Source organism: Eretmochelys imbricata, chromosome 1, assembly GCF_965152235.1.
Source record: "Eretmochelys imbricata isolate rEreImb1 chromosome 1, rEreImb1.hap1, whole genome shotgun sequence".
NCBI lineage: Eukaryota > Metazoa > Chordata > Testudines > Cheloniidae > Eretmochelys > Eretmochelys imbricata.
The window spans coordinates 207,058,546-207,075,635 of NC_135572.1; the positions used below are offsets into that span (position 1 = coordinate 207,058,546).

The window sequence follows — 17,090 nt, forward strand, 5'->3', positions numbered from 1 at the left end:
TTAGTGTTGGGTGGACTCATAATGCTCTCACCAAATATAGGAGTCTGATAAGAGCCTTACGCAGAAAAGCTCAGAAAGCCTTCTTTTTATTGTGTTTTTGAATCCTTGAACTGTAGACACCCTGTATACCCAAACACTGTTGTGCTCTTCCAGTTATTGTACAGCAAATATTACTTAACAAAAATGCAGCCCTTTCCCAATACAGAAGACGCTACTGCCCTGCTCTGAGGTATGCTGAGCTAGTATAACTGTCTCGACTTTAAGATGGGCAGGGAGGAAGAAATGGAGAAGGGAAATAGCTTGTTCCAGGCTATAGAGTCAGTGACAGAGCTGGGACTAGAACTAAGGAGTTCTGACCCCCTGTAGCAGGCTGCCCTAACCAGTACATAGTGCTCCCTCCTTAATGGCCAGCATGACATATCGGTATGATGACTTGCCTACCATTCCTTTATGCTTTCTTGCAGGTGGTCAAGATATGGATGCATTTCAGGAACGTGGGGAGGGCCGCGCGGCTCTGGACGATAACGAGGAGGTGATGCGTGCTCTGCTTATCCATGAGAAGAAAACCCCCTCTGTCTCTGCTGCTGGTGTGGGGGTGGCGGCTCCCTTAGCTAGCACCAATGCCAGTGACTCTGAGAGTGATACCAGTGAATCAGAGGAGGAATCCCCACCCCGCCTGCCTGTTGCCACAGCTACGCTCTATGGGCTCGAGGATGAAGAGGATGAGGAGGAGTTTGAAGTGGTGGCAGAGGACCCCACTGTCATGGTGGCCGGACGTCCATTCTCTTACAGTCAAGTGAGCCAGCGGCCTGAGCTGGTGGCCCAAATGACCCCAGAGGAGAAGGAGCTTTATATAGCCATGGGGCAGCGTATGTTTGAGGATATGTTTGATTAACCCTTTCCCGCCACAACGGCTTTTAAAGGTGAATTTTAACAGGAGACTCCCTAGTGAAACAAAAGACTGAACTGCATCTCTCCCTTCCCTATAGTCTGTCATGCAGGAGCGTGGGGCTTAGAACTGCTCCCTGACCAAAGGAACTGCTGATCTTGGGTGTCCCACACAACAGAGGGAGGAGCTAAAACTAACGGGGTGTGCCAAAAAGGGAAGGAGCAGAGGTGGGTGATGGAGCATGTGGATTTTTTTAATCATGGGTGAGAGCTGGCAAGGTGAAGCTCCACTTCAGGGTGGCCCTCGCTCACTGCTGCTTTCGCCCAAGAGCCTCCTTTCGCCTGAGGTTTATTCTTTTTATAGGCGGCCAGGGACCAGATTCTGACGAAGTCCAGCTCCCTCCTCGCAGAGGACTTGGGTGCTCTGTGGTCTGATCAGGCCTTGCTTCTCCACGTTACAGAACAGGAGAGTGCAAGTGACACTGAGGGTCTGTGCGCTGGATGCTGAGACAGGCTGTAGATGTCGTTGCATGTGGACATGGTGGCTGAGCAGGGTTGAGCTGTAGTACCGGGCCCAATGAGGTTGTCGCTAACCCATTGCAGGTGACTGCTGTGCACAGAGATTTTTATTTCTAAACCACCATGTGAGCAGAAACCATACTTCTCCCCTCCCCTCCTCAGTCTTCTTACAGCTCTCTAGCTAAAGCTCTCAACAGGGTTCGTAGCCCAAGCTCGCTCAGACTCAACTATGTTGCTTAGATTCAGCTGTGTATTTTGACCAAGTTGTGTTTGAGATTATTTTCCAGCACGGTTAGGATCCCTGGAGTGGACAGCTGATGATGATAGTTGTAACTGCAGATGTAAATGGGAGACTGCTTTCTGATGGGGAGCAAAGTGGGAGACGAGCTTTGGAAAGGAGAGTACAGATCTCTGGGTGATGCTCATTTGAAAGACTGTCTGGTTTTTAATCTCCTGTTTTTAGCGATCAGGGACTTCAGTCCTCTGTGAAAAGACACGCCTGTCCTTGCCTGTTCCCCCCTTCCACATGCCCCACCCTCCACACCCATCTGTCAGAATTTTCAAATATGAGATTTAAGGATAAGCATCTAACAAACAACTTGATTCTCAAAGGTGCTGAGTGTGCTTATAGTGCCTGTTGTTTTCAATGGAAGCTGTGGGTGCTCAGTACCTCAAGGACGGATGTAACTTGAAGCACCCAAATTTGAAAGTCTTGGCTCCTTGTCAGTGTAATGAAACTCACTGAAGGAACTGAATTGATAGAGTACTCTGACCTACCAAGAGAATACTTTCAGTACACTGTTACTGCCTGTCCCCTCACCTTACCCTGTCTAAGCCCCGATGTTAAAGCCTGAGTTCACAATAGATTGGGCTGTCAGCCAGGCAGTACCATGGAACCAGCATAGCTAGTTTTAATTTCACTAACACCAAAAGGTTTGTATAATTTGAAAAGGAATTATGCAGAGTTCTGAAAACTGATATTTAGCATGGCACTATCTGTTCAAATAAAAACATTTTTACCAGTGCCTATAGCAATATCGTGTTTGTAATGTTACCTTTCAATTTAAAAGTGTTACTTTTTTTTAATTGTTGTGTTTTCTTATCCAGCGCTATGCTAAAACAAAGCGATAAAAGGATTTTGTGTTTAGAGACTGTATCAAGCGCTGTTTGATTTACACGAATGGTACAGATTTGCCGAGCATTTAAACTTAAAGCTATTTTATACTGACTAGCCCTGTGATGCCTCCTTTGTGGTTTTATTTTCAACATCTTGATATTTTACCCTTTTTTAAAAATAGCATGTTAAATTTGCCATTTTTAAAATAAATTAATAAAACGATGCTTCTGTCCTAGGTTGTCTTTTCAATCTATTACTTGCTCAGCTGGGATTGTTTGCTTGTTCCAGGACTTCTGATATGTTTAAGATGCTATTTGAAAGGCTTCCAGCTTCTTTCAAACCATAACCCCACCTGCAGTGTCAACACTGGTTCTTCCTTGGGTACATCTCAGAATCCTTTGCACTGTTTTCTGTGGTGTTTATTGTAGTTGGGAGCCATGGTTGGTTCCTGTGTCAGAGGGATCTTATGGTTAGCACTCCCATTCTTTTTCCTTCTTCGCTGAGGAAGTGAATATTGCTGAAATGCTGGCTGTCTTAAAGTTGTCTTGCTGCCAATTTAAAATGGCTAATATGGCATGGAAATGTGTATGAGACATGATACGTATGGCTACCAAACCACAGAGACGCTAAATCATGCCAAATAGTGGTCAGCTGAGGGAAAGGAGCTTTACAGATTTCAGGAAGATGAATACAAGGTGACCAATTATAAGGGAGTAGATACAAGGGACCATTGGCTAGAAACTGTGGAACCAATCTAGCAAACACTATAGTTAATTCAGGCTCATAACTTCCATGAGTCGTTTCTACTGTGCTTTAGTATTTGCAGGATCAGATCTTAGGTTTGTTAAACCTTTTGCAAAGGAACAGTGTTACCCACAGTTACAACAAGCAACTGGCATATGAGAGATTATAAAGAATAGGCTGTGTGTAACACATTTTACTGTGGTTTATCGTTGTAACAGTGGGAAAACAGTGGGCTTTATCCATGTATGATCTTTATATAATGTCATTCAACAAGATTCCCAAACTTAATAATATACCTACCATCAGGAATCCATCCAAATGTTGATAGGGCACTCCTGACATTTCTGGTCCATCAGTGGCAATTTACTGAGATGCCACTCTGCTGGGAGACTGGAGGTAGATATGTGAGCAGGTGTACTGTCCCCTAACAGCTGCTGAATCCGAAGATCTGCTGGCCAGTTTATCCCAGCCAGTTCAGGACTCTTGTGAAAGGACAGCGATGCAGTTATTGTCATAACTGTTGTGATAAATGTTCCTTTGAACAGGAGCAGTGAAGGCCAATGGCACTTTTAAAATGTACTGTATAAAGAGGGACTGTGCGCACATACTATCCCAGAGAACTGTCACTGCGACAATTGCTAAAAGTGAAGCACAGTCAAGTGCAAGACTGGAAATCACAAAGCAAATCAATGGCAAAGTCAGAAATTGAGCCCCTGAGTTCTGATGGAGGCCCAGTCTAACAAGTGGACCACACTGCCTCTGGTAATTAAAATCAAACGACTGTGTGTCCGTAGCTACAAGACCAGCCTGCACAACAGTCTCTTGTAACTCCACTGAACTAAGTTTCTGATCCTGACTTCAGCATCATCTGCAGTTTGTCTGCTTAGTAAATGCCAGGCCACAGGATTGCACCTCTAACTAAAATGAGACGAAAAAAAGAAATCTATTTATGTAGTCCCAGCCACTTTAGTACCTGAGCACCTCAAATCTGTCTCAGCCATGTGTCTCTGTTGTTTGTTGTACAAACAAAACATCCCAAAGCCAGTAAGAAATGCAGGTCCCAGCTATCACTGACAGAGAACATTGCTCCCATCACAATGAAGTGTGCAGCCTTCCTTGCTTAAAATGAATTTATCTCCTCAGACAGGCTAATTGCCAGGCTGGCTGGCTGTTTGGAGGAGATGTACCATAACTTGAGAATGGAGGAGGGTTTGATTTGATTTTTCACATCGATCCCAAGAAGCAGCTGCTTGGAAACAACATGTCTGTCCTTCCAACTTTTCTTTTCCCTGTTGCTGCCTTCTTCAAACAGACTCGGATTAAGCAGACTAGCACTAACTGAGCAGCAGGGGAATTGGAGATCCTTTGGAGGAACGGGAAAATAGAATTACCCCCGCCCTGAAAGATCTAAGAGCCTTGACTCCATGATGCCCTGGGGCTCCTGGCTGGCTGCTCAGAAGTTTGACAAGGCTTAGTGGGGGGAAAAGCCAAAAGCTTAGCTCTCCTTTCTCTCCTGCTGAAGCCCTGTGGGGAGCAGGAAGTAACAGGGAACAGATAAAGTATAAACCAGGCTGCTTTCATCAGTGAAATGGAAAGTTTACAGTTGGGAATGAGTGTGCAGGGGGGTGTAGCTGAACTTCAGCAATGAGGCAAAGTGCTCAGCTGTTCTGTGATGAAAATGCTTCATAAAACAGGTTCCTGGGATGGGACCGTATGAGGTAGGGCTCTGGGCAGCTATGTAGCAGGCCTCTACTGGATTCCCAGTCTGCTGCAACCCAAATGAATGGAGTCAGGGTTGTGATGGGTGCAGTCCCTAAAGGAGAGTGAGTATATCACACTGCTCAGCAAACAGCCTCTTTGGCCTGTTCAGGACTGACGTTTTCAGACCCCATCAGGAGTCCGGGCCATAATGACAGTGGCTGTGATTCACACATAACAGGCTTGGGAGTATTAATCTAGGCATTAACAGCCAAGAGTCTCAAGGCATCTAAACCCACATTTGCTTATAACATATTCAATCATGTATGGACACCTCACGCAAAGAAGTAGAAGAGCAGGAGCAACAGAACCATAGCACCCCACTCTCAGATTTGTAACCCAGCTGCAAACGCAACAGGATACCAGCATGAGCAGGACCTCAGGCAAACAGTAAGGGGAGAAGTGTTCTAACTCCCAGGTCATGTAGTGACTAAAACTTAATTCCACCAAGTTACCATCTTTGCCTAAGCAGGTTTCTCATCTGTAGTCAGTTTCCAGCTACTCTTGCCACCTCCCCTCAGTATTGTATCTAAGGAGGACCAGCAGCTCTGCTCTGCGGAGCTCAGTTTCTGGAACAGGACAATGTTAGGCCATTAAAAAGTCCAACTGGATCACCAATAGAGTGGTCTGCCAAGTACATAATACATTCTCTCAGAGCCCTCTGCTGCTACTCTGAAACCGGAAAACCAACAGGCTCCATTAGCCTTCATAGGATCATCAAAACAAGGCCATTGCCCTTTGGAATAGGAGTCCATGACCACAGTGTAATGGCCACTGTGACGCTAAGCGCACCCCAATGCCAGATGGCAAAAGGCCTCCTGGCATGTATCCGTACAACTTAGTTGACTTGACTAGCTGAATACACCTCACACACTTGTCATGATATTTATTTAAACAGTGTTTTGTAATACTGTTTGGAAACTAGCAACAAGCTAGCCGTTAATATCACTGTGAAATGTAAGTAACGATGCTGTATGTGAATTTATAGCTACTCTGATATTATGTTTGGGAGTCTGTAAATAGACCCAGGAGGCAAAACCAGCTTTTTTCCAGAGGAAGGAGAATGGCCAACACCTCTTGGGCTCAACTGAAAGATCAAATCAAGTGTGGCCAAGAACAATGGACTATGCATTTGAATCAGGGATAGCAGGAAGACCATTTCCATTGAAAAATCACAGGAAACTGAAAAATTAATATGGCAATGGCTCCCAGGTGGGTTTCCTGACTTTAAGAAAAAGCTATCTGTTGAGGATGTAAGGAAGAGCTGAAAGACTTTGGGATATCTGTCACCTGTGGGACATAAAGAAGCAGCATTCTTGGAGGTCATGAAAAGTAGCTCAACTTCACCCAGGAGGAGCTGGAAACTGACTACAGGTGAGAAACCTGCTTAGACAAAGATGGTAATTTGACAGAATTTAGTGTTAGTTACTACAAGCCCTGTTTGGTTGGGTTTTACTTGTAACCGTCTTGTCTGGCCTATTACTCGTTATCATTTAAATCGCTGTTCTTTGTTAATATACTTATTCTTGGTTTATTACAAAACCATTTTAGTGCTATGTATCAAATTGAAGGGTAGAATCCTCAGCCAAATTATCAGGTTGCAGAGTAGCAGCTGTGTTAGTCTGTATTCTCAAAAAGAACAGGAGTACTTGTGGCACCTTAGAGACTAACCAATTTATTTGAGCATAAGCTTTCGTGAGCTACAGCTTATGCTCAGATAAATTTGTTAGTCTCTAAGGTGCCACAAGTCCTCCTTTTCTTATTATCAGGTTGGTGTCTCCCCTACCTCTTTGGAGGCAGTTAACTTAAACTTCTGTGAGGGGCCAATGAGAGGGACAGGACGCTGCAGGGGAGATGGTTTTGCGGAGGCTCAGGACTGGAAGGGCTGTTGGTTTCACCCTGCAAGCTGTAGCCAGGGTGAGGCCACCGTGCTGTGAGCAGGCTGCCGGTGCCAGGGCACTGAGCCAAAGCTGCACAGCACAGAAGCACCCAGGATTGCAGAGTAGATGGTAACACAGCTTCCCTTACAGGTGTGGGTGAACCCCCCTAGAATCACAGGCACCTCACCAAACTCCTGCCCTATCCCTAACATTGGTTCACAACCAGCATCTGGCCAGTTCATGTATCGATCAGTGGCACAAAACATTTCCATCTCCACCATCATTGTAGAACAACAGTTTTTGCTATTTGTGTGTGTGTGTCTCCCCCCTTCCTCTCTTCCCCCTGCCCCGCCTTACTTGGGGAAATCTGAGCTTTTTCCTCTTTGGGCTCCTTAATGAGAACTGCCAGAAGGTGGCTCTCTTATTTAGAGAGCACCGAATTAACAAAATAAAATCAGATTTTGGGAGCTCCTTTTGTATCAGAAAAATGTAGTAAGGACAGTAATTTAACATGGTTCTGCAGATCCACATGCTGTCATATCTGCAGCAGACAGTAAGTCTCTGCATAAGATGCTTTTAGAAATACCCATTATATTTAAAATACATTTCTGACCTAAATATAATTTCCATCACTTTGAATAGTCTGAGCCTAATGAATCAGCCAGGAATGACAAAAGGGAGGCTGATCCAGCTGCATGGGAACTGATTCAGCTCCACTGCAATGTGTTACAGACACTGCACTTTATCTTAGCTACACACTGTGATTGGAATACAGGGGAGAGCAAGAGCTGGGCAAATCAGCAGGAAGAAATTTTGCCCTGATCTGTTATAGAAACAGAGTGGATTGAGCCTTCAAATTAAGGCTGATCAAATGTTGTTCCATATGTGTTACATCTGCATGAGAAAAAAAGCCACATCTTACAAACAGAAAAGAGAGCAAGGTTACCATACGGCTAGATTTTCCCGACATGACCTATTTCTTTGGTAGTCTGCTCTCTCTCCGGGGGGGATTTTTCAAATAACAGGAAATATCTGGGATTTTTCAAGCAGAGCACACGTTGCAGCTCAGAAAGAGCTGTCTTTGTGCTCCAGTTGGTTCCTCCCCTGCAGCCACAGCTGCTGTATCCCATCTGCCACGGCCCACCCTGCCAGGTAACCGGAGTTGCAAGCGCCTCTTGGCTGGGCCACATGACCTGCTGCGCTGGGCTGCCAGGTGTCTGTTTTTTTTTTTACCAGAAAGTCCAGTTGAAAAGGGAACCCACAGTAACTGGCCTCCGCCACCAGGGGCGGGAGGAGCAGCGGCTGCTGCTGGAGCCTGGAGGAGCTGGTCTCTGCTAAGCTGATGACTCTTTACAGAGAGAGCTGGCTGGCTCTGGGACCCAGCTCCAGTCTCTCCAGCACAGAGGTAGGTACCGGTGCCGCTGCCACCCCAGGGGGTGAGGGGAATCCTGTCTGCCTACCCCACTGTGCCCTGATTTCCCCAGCCCTTGCTCTGGGGACTGACCCCCACCCCAGCCCCCTGTGCCTCGACTGGGCAGGCGGGCTGGCTCCACATCAGTTCCTCCCAGCCCGGCTCAGCAGGTGGCAGGTGAGTGCCAGGACAGGGGAGAGTGAGTGATGTGGGAGAGGAGCGTGCGGGGGTTGGGTCTGGGGGAAGAGGTGGGACTGGGGGCGGAGCCTCAGGGGCAAGAGCAGGGCCAGGTGTCCAGTTTTCAGCAATTAGAAAGCATCCCTATTGCTGCAGGGCCTCAGAGCCTGGCCAGGAGGGTTGACAGTGCCAGGCCCTGGCTCCTTGCCCTGGGGAGAGGGAGAGACCTGCAGGGAGGCGCTGACTGATGGGCTGGTGCTACTTCCCGGGCCTGCGCCAGCCACGCTACCACCATGACAGAGAGTGCAACACTGCCCCCCATCTCAAGTGTGAGGCCACAGATGCTCCCTCCAGCACCCCAAAATCCCATCCCAGTATACACACCCTTCTAACACCCCCAAATATCTCCTCCAGTACTCCAAGTACCCCTTCCTATCCCAGTGCACACACCCTTCCAGGAGCCCCCAAATACACCCTCCCAGCACACACACCCCAGCCCTGCCAAATACCTCCCTCCATGCCCCCCAAATACTGACTCCCATCTCAGTGTGCACACCCCTCCAGCAGCCCCCAAATACCCTCTCCTGTCCTAGTACACACACACACACACACACACACACACACACACACACACACACACACACACACACACACACACACACACACACACTCCTCCCCCCAAGTAGTGTCCTCTATTTGGGAACTTGAAATAGGGTAACCCTAAAAGAAGAAGAGTGTGTCAAGTATAATAATGAAAGAGCTGCTTTGGTCATCTTGTTTATATTTTGCCTGGAATCCATCACTTCAGTATCTTGTGTCCCAACTGGTTGCTGTAGAAGTGGGGATGATAATTATATTGTGAGCTAAAATAGTGAGCCGCGCTGGGAAATCTGGTTCAGATAAAGCCATGAACTGACTTATTCTTCAGCTTTATTTTTATCTCACGTCTGCTCTTTCTAACCTGAAATATGCCCGACACTGCAAACATTCAGGCATTTATGAAGCTTTTCAAATATCTTTGTGCTGGAAAGAGTAAGCTAGGCAGGTGAGGGAACTATACCAAACAGTGAAAACACAATTCAGGGAGACTAGCAGGCTCAGGAGATTTGAATGGATTACAAAGCCTTTCATTTCTTGGTTGCTGAGTGAAAACCACTCCTGGTCCATAGTGGATGTATGGAAACATTGGGGTCCATATGATAAAGAACACACATTGATTTAATCATTTAAATTAACCAGTTCTCCATATCTCATGAATTTTGTTGAGTTTTTATCCGTACTGCTATTGCAGCAGTGCCTAGAGATCCTAACTGTAGACCAGGCCCACATTGTGCTAGGTGGCTGTACAAACACAGAACAAGAGAGACAGAGTTGCTTAGCTAAAGTACAGACTGGAGAATTCTTACACAGGAAGTGAGGCTTTGGCTTTGCTTTTAAGGGCAGGTGTGGCGGGTGATTCCATGATATAATGACGGGGGGACTTGGAACAGGCAGACTCCTCTTACTGCCTGTAGAATTTGAAGCTAGTTCTCCAGAGGGAGAAAGCTAGTGTGCACATGACCCTAGTGGGCCATCAAGCACACTGAGACCACCCTGCAGTGTTTGCCCTATTGGCCGGAGTTCCCAGACCCAGTAACGCTTGTAAAGGACTTTGGCAATGAAGTCACACTGGGCTGGTTGTCCGCTTGAGCTCACTTATTCTCTTTTTCCTGCACAACAAAAAGGGCTGATGGGATTTTCGTGGAGCTTATTTTTTATTCTTCTCATCTCTTCGAAATATTTGGAGTTGCTGAATTTCTCATGATCCATTTCCTTGCTGCTAACAAGATTTTTTTTTTTTCTTCAAGTGCAAATGAGACTGTGAAATCATTTTAGGGAGCCAGAACTGTTCTCCCTCCCCTGTCACCATAATTACAATTACTTTGCTTCCTTACAGGAAGATGGGTGTGCTTTGAACATCCATCACTGTCGCTAGTGATTTCTTTGGAGAAGATTGGAGAGGGCTGGGATAAGAGGGAATGTGTCTACTTTAACAATGACTTTTGTTGAGAGATGTTTCGTTGTTGCACACTCTCCCAGGCCATGTGTTTATGGGGAAAAAAATCTTAAAATTTGAATTGAACAAAAATGAGGGGCTATAAGGATGAGAAATATAGGATATGCTATGGTTGAATGAACCCATAATCCAGCTAGCCTGATATGCGGTTCTGTTTCAGACATATTCCTTTACCAGATACTTCCAAGGAATGGGGAAATTTTCACAGTGCACATAACAGTCTAATGTTATATGACGGGGAAAGTCCCAGTTAATGATCAGCAACAATAAAGTCACTGCATGCCTGTTTTAATGGTTTAATCCTTTTTCATCTAGCTAAAGTATTTGGTTCAATAATATCCCGCAGCAGCAAGTTGCAAAAGTTAGTTCAATATTGCATTAAAAAGTATTTCCTTTGATCCTTTGAGAATTAATTGCGATTTTAAAAAATTATTGTGATTAATCACAGGTTTAATCACACTGTTAAACAATAGACTACCAATTGAAATTTATTAAATATTTTGGATGTTTTTCCACATTTTCAAATATATTGTAGTATGTGTTATAATTGAAATCAAAGTGTATATTATTTTTGATTACAAATATTTGCACTATAAAAATGATAAAAGAAATACTATTTTTCAATTGACCTACAAGTACTGCAGTGCAATCTCTTTCTTGTGAAAGTGCAGTTTACAAATGTAGATATTCTTTGTTGCATAACTGCCCTCAAAAACAAAACAATGTAAAACTTCAGAGCCTACAAGTCCATTTAGTCCTACTTCTTGCTCAGCCAATCACTCAGACAAACAAGTTTGTTTACATTTACAGGAGATAATGCTGCCCGCTTCTTATTTACAATGTCACCAGAAACTGAGACCAGGCAGTTCCATGGCACTTTTGCAGCCGGTATTGCAAGGTGTTTATGTGCCAGATATGCTAAACATTCGTATGCCCCTTCATGCTTCGGCCACCATTCCAGAGAACATGCTTCCATGTTGATGATTCTCGTTAAAAAAATAATGCATTAATTAAATTTGTGACTGAACTCCTTGAGGGAGAATTGTATGTCTTCTGTTCTGTTTTACCCGCATTCTGCCATATATTTCATGTTATAGCAGTCTTGGATGATGACCCAACACGTGTTGTTCATTTTAAGAATACTTTCATTGCAGATTTGACAAAATACAAAGAAGATACCAGTGTGAGATTTCTAAAGATAGCTACAGCACTCGACCCAAGGTTTAAGAATCTGAAGTGCCTTCCAAAGTCTGAGAGGGACAAGGTTTGGAGCATGTTTTCAGAAGTCTTAAAAGAGCAACACTCCCATGTGGAAACTACAGAACCCAAACCTCCTAAAAGGAAAATCAACCTTCTGCTGGTGGCATCTGACTCAGATAATGAAAATGAACGTGCGTCGATCCACGCTGCTTTGGATTGTTATCAAGCAGAATTCGTCATCAGCATGGACACATGTCCCCTGGAATGGTGGTTGAAGCATGGAGGAACATATGAATCTTTAGCACATCTGGCATGTAAATATCTTGCAATACCAGCTACAGCAGTGCCACGAGAACACCTGTTCTCACTTTCAGGTGGCACTATAAACAAGAAGCAGGCAGCATTATCTCCTGCAAATACGAACAAGTTTGTTTACCTGAGCAATTGGCTGAGCAAGAAGTAGGAGTGGGTGGACTTGCAGGCTCTAAAATTTTACATTGTTTTATTTTTAATGCAGTTTTTTGTACATAATTCTACATTTGTAAGTTCAGCTTCCATGATAAAGAGATTGCACTACAGTATTTATATTAGGTGAACTGAAAAATACTATTTCTTTTGTTTTTTACAGTGCAAATACTTGTAATCAAAAATAAAGTGAGTACTGTACACTTTGTATTGTGTTATAATTGAAATCAATATATTTGAAAATGTAGAAAACATCCAAAAATATTTAAATAAATGGTATTCTCTTATTATTTAACAGTACGATTAATCACGATTAATTTTTTTAATTGCTTAACAGCCCTAAAATAAATCCAATCACTTGGCTGGGCTTCCCAATTCCCCTGAAACTCCTTTTACTTGAGAGTTGATAGATATAGAATTTTGTGCTATTAGACAGGCGCTGCAGATCACTAATCTAGACAGCCACCCAACTGTAATTATTCCCAAGTAAATAATAAAAGAGTTTATTTTAATAAACTATGTGCATGGTGAAATCTGTATTTAGGCTAGTCTGGGACAGGTGTCACCATCACCTTGTCCAACTTTTCAATATTTGTTTGATTTTTACTTTTGCATTTCTCTACTCAACTTAAAACTAGCACTGGGATCTTTGTTACAGCAATGGACTAGGAAAGGTTTGCTCTGAATCAAGGGCCCTCTGACTTGGCATTGTTCTAATGAGTTCCTTGTGGAAATTGTTCATTTACATGCTAATGGAGTCTGCTCCAAGAAGGGTGTTACCTAACTTATTAGAAATACACAAAACAAATTAAATGAATAACATGCATGAAAGGTTATTTGGTCAGGTGGCCAGAAATGAAAGAGAGATGGCACTTGAAATGATTGGAGCCTGTTTATGGGGAAATTTATACATTGATTTATGTTTGCAATGGACAAACAAACCTCTCTCTGACTAGGAAATAAGAGAGAGTCAACTTGTCCGAAGTCGGCTGGAAAGGAGGGAATTGTATATTCTCTGCTCCATTTGTGATGCATGTTGGACAGGAGAGGTGACCAAGTGGAACCTTTCCATACCCTGCACAAGAAAGTCCTTAGGGCTAATAGGCAATTGTCAAACAACAGCTGTTGGGTTCTCACCAAAATAAAAACAGAGCCACTCAACACAGCCTCATGGTCAATGGTATCAAAGACTGTTTGATGGATCTAAATGATTCCATATGGGACACCCAATGTTTTTTTCCATCCGTGGAAGGTGGTCAACATCCATTGAGACCAATGCAGTCTTTGTGCCATGCCTCTGATGTATGCAGCTAAGTAGCTATGTTTTTGTTTTTATTGCACTTCCCCTTTGGGTTTCTCAGAGTCTATCGTCTGTGGGGGCAGCTGCCATTTTGTGATGCAGAACTGATGCAGCATGTTAGAGGGGAACCACATACACACTGTGCTTTCCCTTTGGAGACTTTACTTCTGTTCTTTCTTGTTTTTGTCAATTTTTTTCCTCAATTGAAAATAAAATTGAGTCAAACTGGGAAAAAAAAAAGTTCATTCCTTATGTTGGAGACAAATTAACAATATCCAGGACTACAGCTTGACAGAAGGGGATTAAAGAAAACTGACTCTTAAATTGCTTTGCCACAGGAGGCTCAATAACCTTCCCTCAAAAGGGAAGACTGGAGACAAGGGCTATAACTAGTGAGATTGTCTGCATCAAGAGATGACTTCTTGAGCAAGGGCCTAAAAGCTGCTTATCTGAGAGAAGCTGGCACCTTGCCCTCACTGAGGCAAGCTATTAACATTCTCAACCAACAGTAGATTATGATTCTCCATTTGGCCTTGATTTTACAAGCAGGCTGGAGCCCCTTAGCACATCTGGAATTTTAGTGACTATAGTGTGTATTCTCTGTAGACCTATTGTGGCTGATGGACAGAGAGAATAAAACACCTTTTACTTGTTCCAATCACAAGAATTCTCTTAGCTCATGTGTTTTTGGAGCTAAAGAAGGATGGATCTAGACCCAGTCGAGGGGGAGTTACATAATAATTGTCTTGTTTTCTGCACCTCTTTGATTTGTTACACAAATAATTTCCCCTGCCTTTTGGGACAAAACCTGCTGGATGCAACAGAGAAATCCAGTCTTTTATACCCCAAACCAGCTCTAAAATCTACAGCTGTGGCTGGAGCATGGTCCCAGAACCTTTGTGGGGTTTTGCATTTCAACATTTGTTCTCCGAGAACAGCTTGTGCCTATGGGAAGTGAATTGGAGAAGGAATAGCATGAGAGCAATAAACAGGCCACTTGTCTTCAACATAATCACAGCCCAGCATTCTGGAGCGAGTGCAGGGAGACATAGTGGCTTTTATATATGTATTTAATGAAACATTGGAGATATTCCTCTCATCTGAACTGACTTATAATCTGAGGAGGATACAGAAAACACTCCTATCCGTGCACCATAGGAGCACTAAGAAGTGACCTCCCATAATGAAAGAGACAATTACTTTTACTTGGTTACAGATTTTTCTAACCTGATTTTGACTTTACTAGCATCAAAGACTAATTATTACCGAGGTCTCCGGAGCTGGTTCGTTAGCAATTCTAAATGAAAGTCGCTCCGGTAGCAGTGATCCTTCTTTAGCTGCTCTTAGCCTTGAGCTGCTGTCAGGAAGAGGCTCAGTCTGTGGTTACATGAATGCCAGGGACATTTTTTGCTCTCTCTGGCTGTGTGCTGGACTGCTTGGCTTACTGTGTGGCCATGACATGCTGTAGTGTGTGGGGCCCAACAGCCACTGTCTAGCACCAAAGGCAAAGCTGTGACACAAGAACTAAAAAAAACAAATCATCCACAAATGAAGGGATTGAATGACTCCAGGACTTGGTAACGAGTCACTGTGACCAGTGCATAGCACCATCCTGCAGTGAGCTAACCATGATACTGTCGAATGCCAGTCTGGTGGCCCTATATGACTTCAGTTGCGTGAGACCCAGTTCATTTCTTAGCACAGAGGTATTCAGACCTCAAAAACCCCTCCCACAAATGTCATCAATTGCCTACTTTACTGGCAATCTCAGCCAAATACCAAAGGGGCCATGGAGACAGAGTTCCTAGAGGTGGCCCCTCTAGGGCAAAGGCACATTGGCAGGATAGGATGTGAATGAAACTTGGAGTGTTTTACCTTAGGTACCATCAGTGTTTAGATGCCACAGTGGTAGGTGCCTTACATGGCTGTAATAGATACTAGTTGTGTGGCTAGGCAATGGGCATTAGTCGCCAGGCTTCTCAATTCAGGACCTCACATTAGCGTGAGATTCACTAGGAACAAACTGAAAGGGTTAAAAATGGGGCATGTTAAATGTAGCAGGCAGTCGGATCGTGCAGCTGTAGCTCACGTGCACACATTAGTTACGCCATGTCAATGCCCAAACTTTGCAACACTTAGGGCAGCTCTTTAGGACCTTTCTTGAAAAGTAAATCAAAGTGAAATGAAAACAGCAAGCTAGAATTGGGTCCAAGCCAGGCAATTCAGGTTAGGAATTCAACCCCCCAAGAAAGTGAGGGTGTTCTGGCTCTGATCAGTCTTTGCAAAAATCCCAACCCAAGGCTTTGACCAAGGTGCGCTATTGAGGAATAGCTCAGGCCTCTTAAGGTCATGAGCTATTTTCTGAGCAATGACCACCTGTCCTGGTGTCAGAACAAACCAAATGGCTGGACACTTTTTGGGGAAGAGCAGAGTGACACCTTTCATTTTGCTGCTGACCCCTTGTATGCCTCAGCCCTGAAATAAAGTCTTCATCCTTCCCACTGAAAAGCTGTAATATCGAGCCCTGAATGGCATAGGAGGGCTCCTTGAATTTTCATTTCAGAACTGGGAAAATGGTGCAGGGTGTGACATTACACTCCGTACTCTTTATGAAATATGCTTATGATATGGATATGGCATAAATGAGATATACTTCATGTAAGATGGCCCATGTGACATATCATTGGAAAGCTTATGATTTACTGAACGTGATTATCCAATGTGTATGCCTGTATCATTTCTGAAGTTAGGAATATTGTATTTCAAATGTGCTACTTTGGGTGTCACCAACAACTAGCCCTTCAGGTACAACAATGAAAAAGCCAGACAGGGCTGATGGCCCATTAGCAAAGTCAATGGACTGTGAAAGGGCTTAGTCTTCCTGTGGAAGCTCCAGACAGCCTACGAGTAATGGCTGCTACAGCCCTGCAGAGACCTGGGTCTGAGTCACCTGGTACTGGACACCCCACACCCCCTGGAATGCCAATGTTTTTCCACTGGAAGACAAAGGGTTCCTGCCATACACAAAAGCTATATAAGGCAAGGGAGTGACATCATCATGGTTCTCCTCTGCCTCCCTGCCCAAAGAGGAGAGTAAACCAAAGAGACACAGTAAAACACCTGGAAACAAGAACTGAACTGAGGGAAGAAGAGTTGAGCCCAGGCTAGGTGGTTGTCCAGCCTGTGAGTAATAATACCTGAAGTTTCAAGCGGCAGGCTAATGCAGCTGGCTTTCAAGAATCCCTGTAATCTGCCTGAAACAACTTTTAGGGTGAGAAATTGCTATTTGTAGCCGATTTCTTTAGTCAATCAAGCTTAGTTTGCATGTTTTGTTTTATTGTTTAGTAATCTGCTTTTTTCTGTTTGCTATCCCTTTAACCACTTAAAATCTGCCTTTTATAGTTAATACATTTATTTTGTTTATTATTAAACCCATTTTGTGCAATTTCTAACTGGGGGGCGGCAAGGAGGCGTGCACATCTCTCTTCAGTTTGAGGAAGAGGGTGAATTTATATGAGCTTGTGCTGTGCAGATTTTTTCCATATTGCGCAAGACAATATATCTTTGGGTCTGCA

At 44.0% G+C, this 17,090-nt stretch overlaps 1 protein-coding gene across 1 annotated transcript in view; it reads left to right on the forward strand.

The window, feature by feature from the left end:
* GTF2E1 (general transcription factor IIE subunit 1) overlaps positions 1–2,748 on the forward strand; it is an 86,928-nt gene extending 84,180 nt beyond the window's left edge. The window contains exon 5 of the mRNA XM_077822940.1: positions 465–2,748. Within this exon, the coding sequence (XP_077679066.1) occupies positions 465–895 (431 nt within the window). The 3' untranslated portion in view covers positions 896–2,748. The remainder of the gene's footprint in view (positions 1–464) is intronic.
* Positions 2,749–17,090: the final 14,342 nt, after the last annotated feature.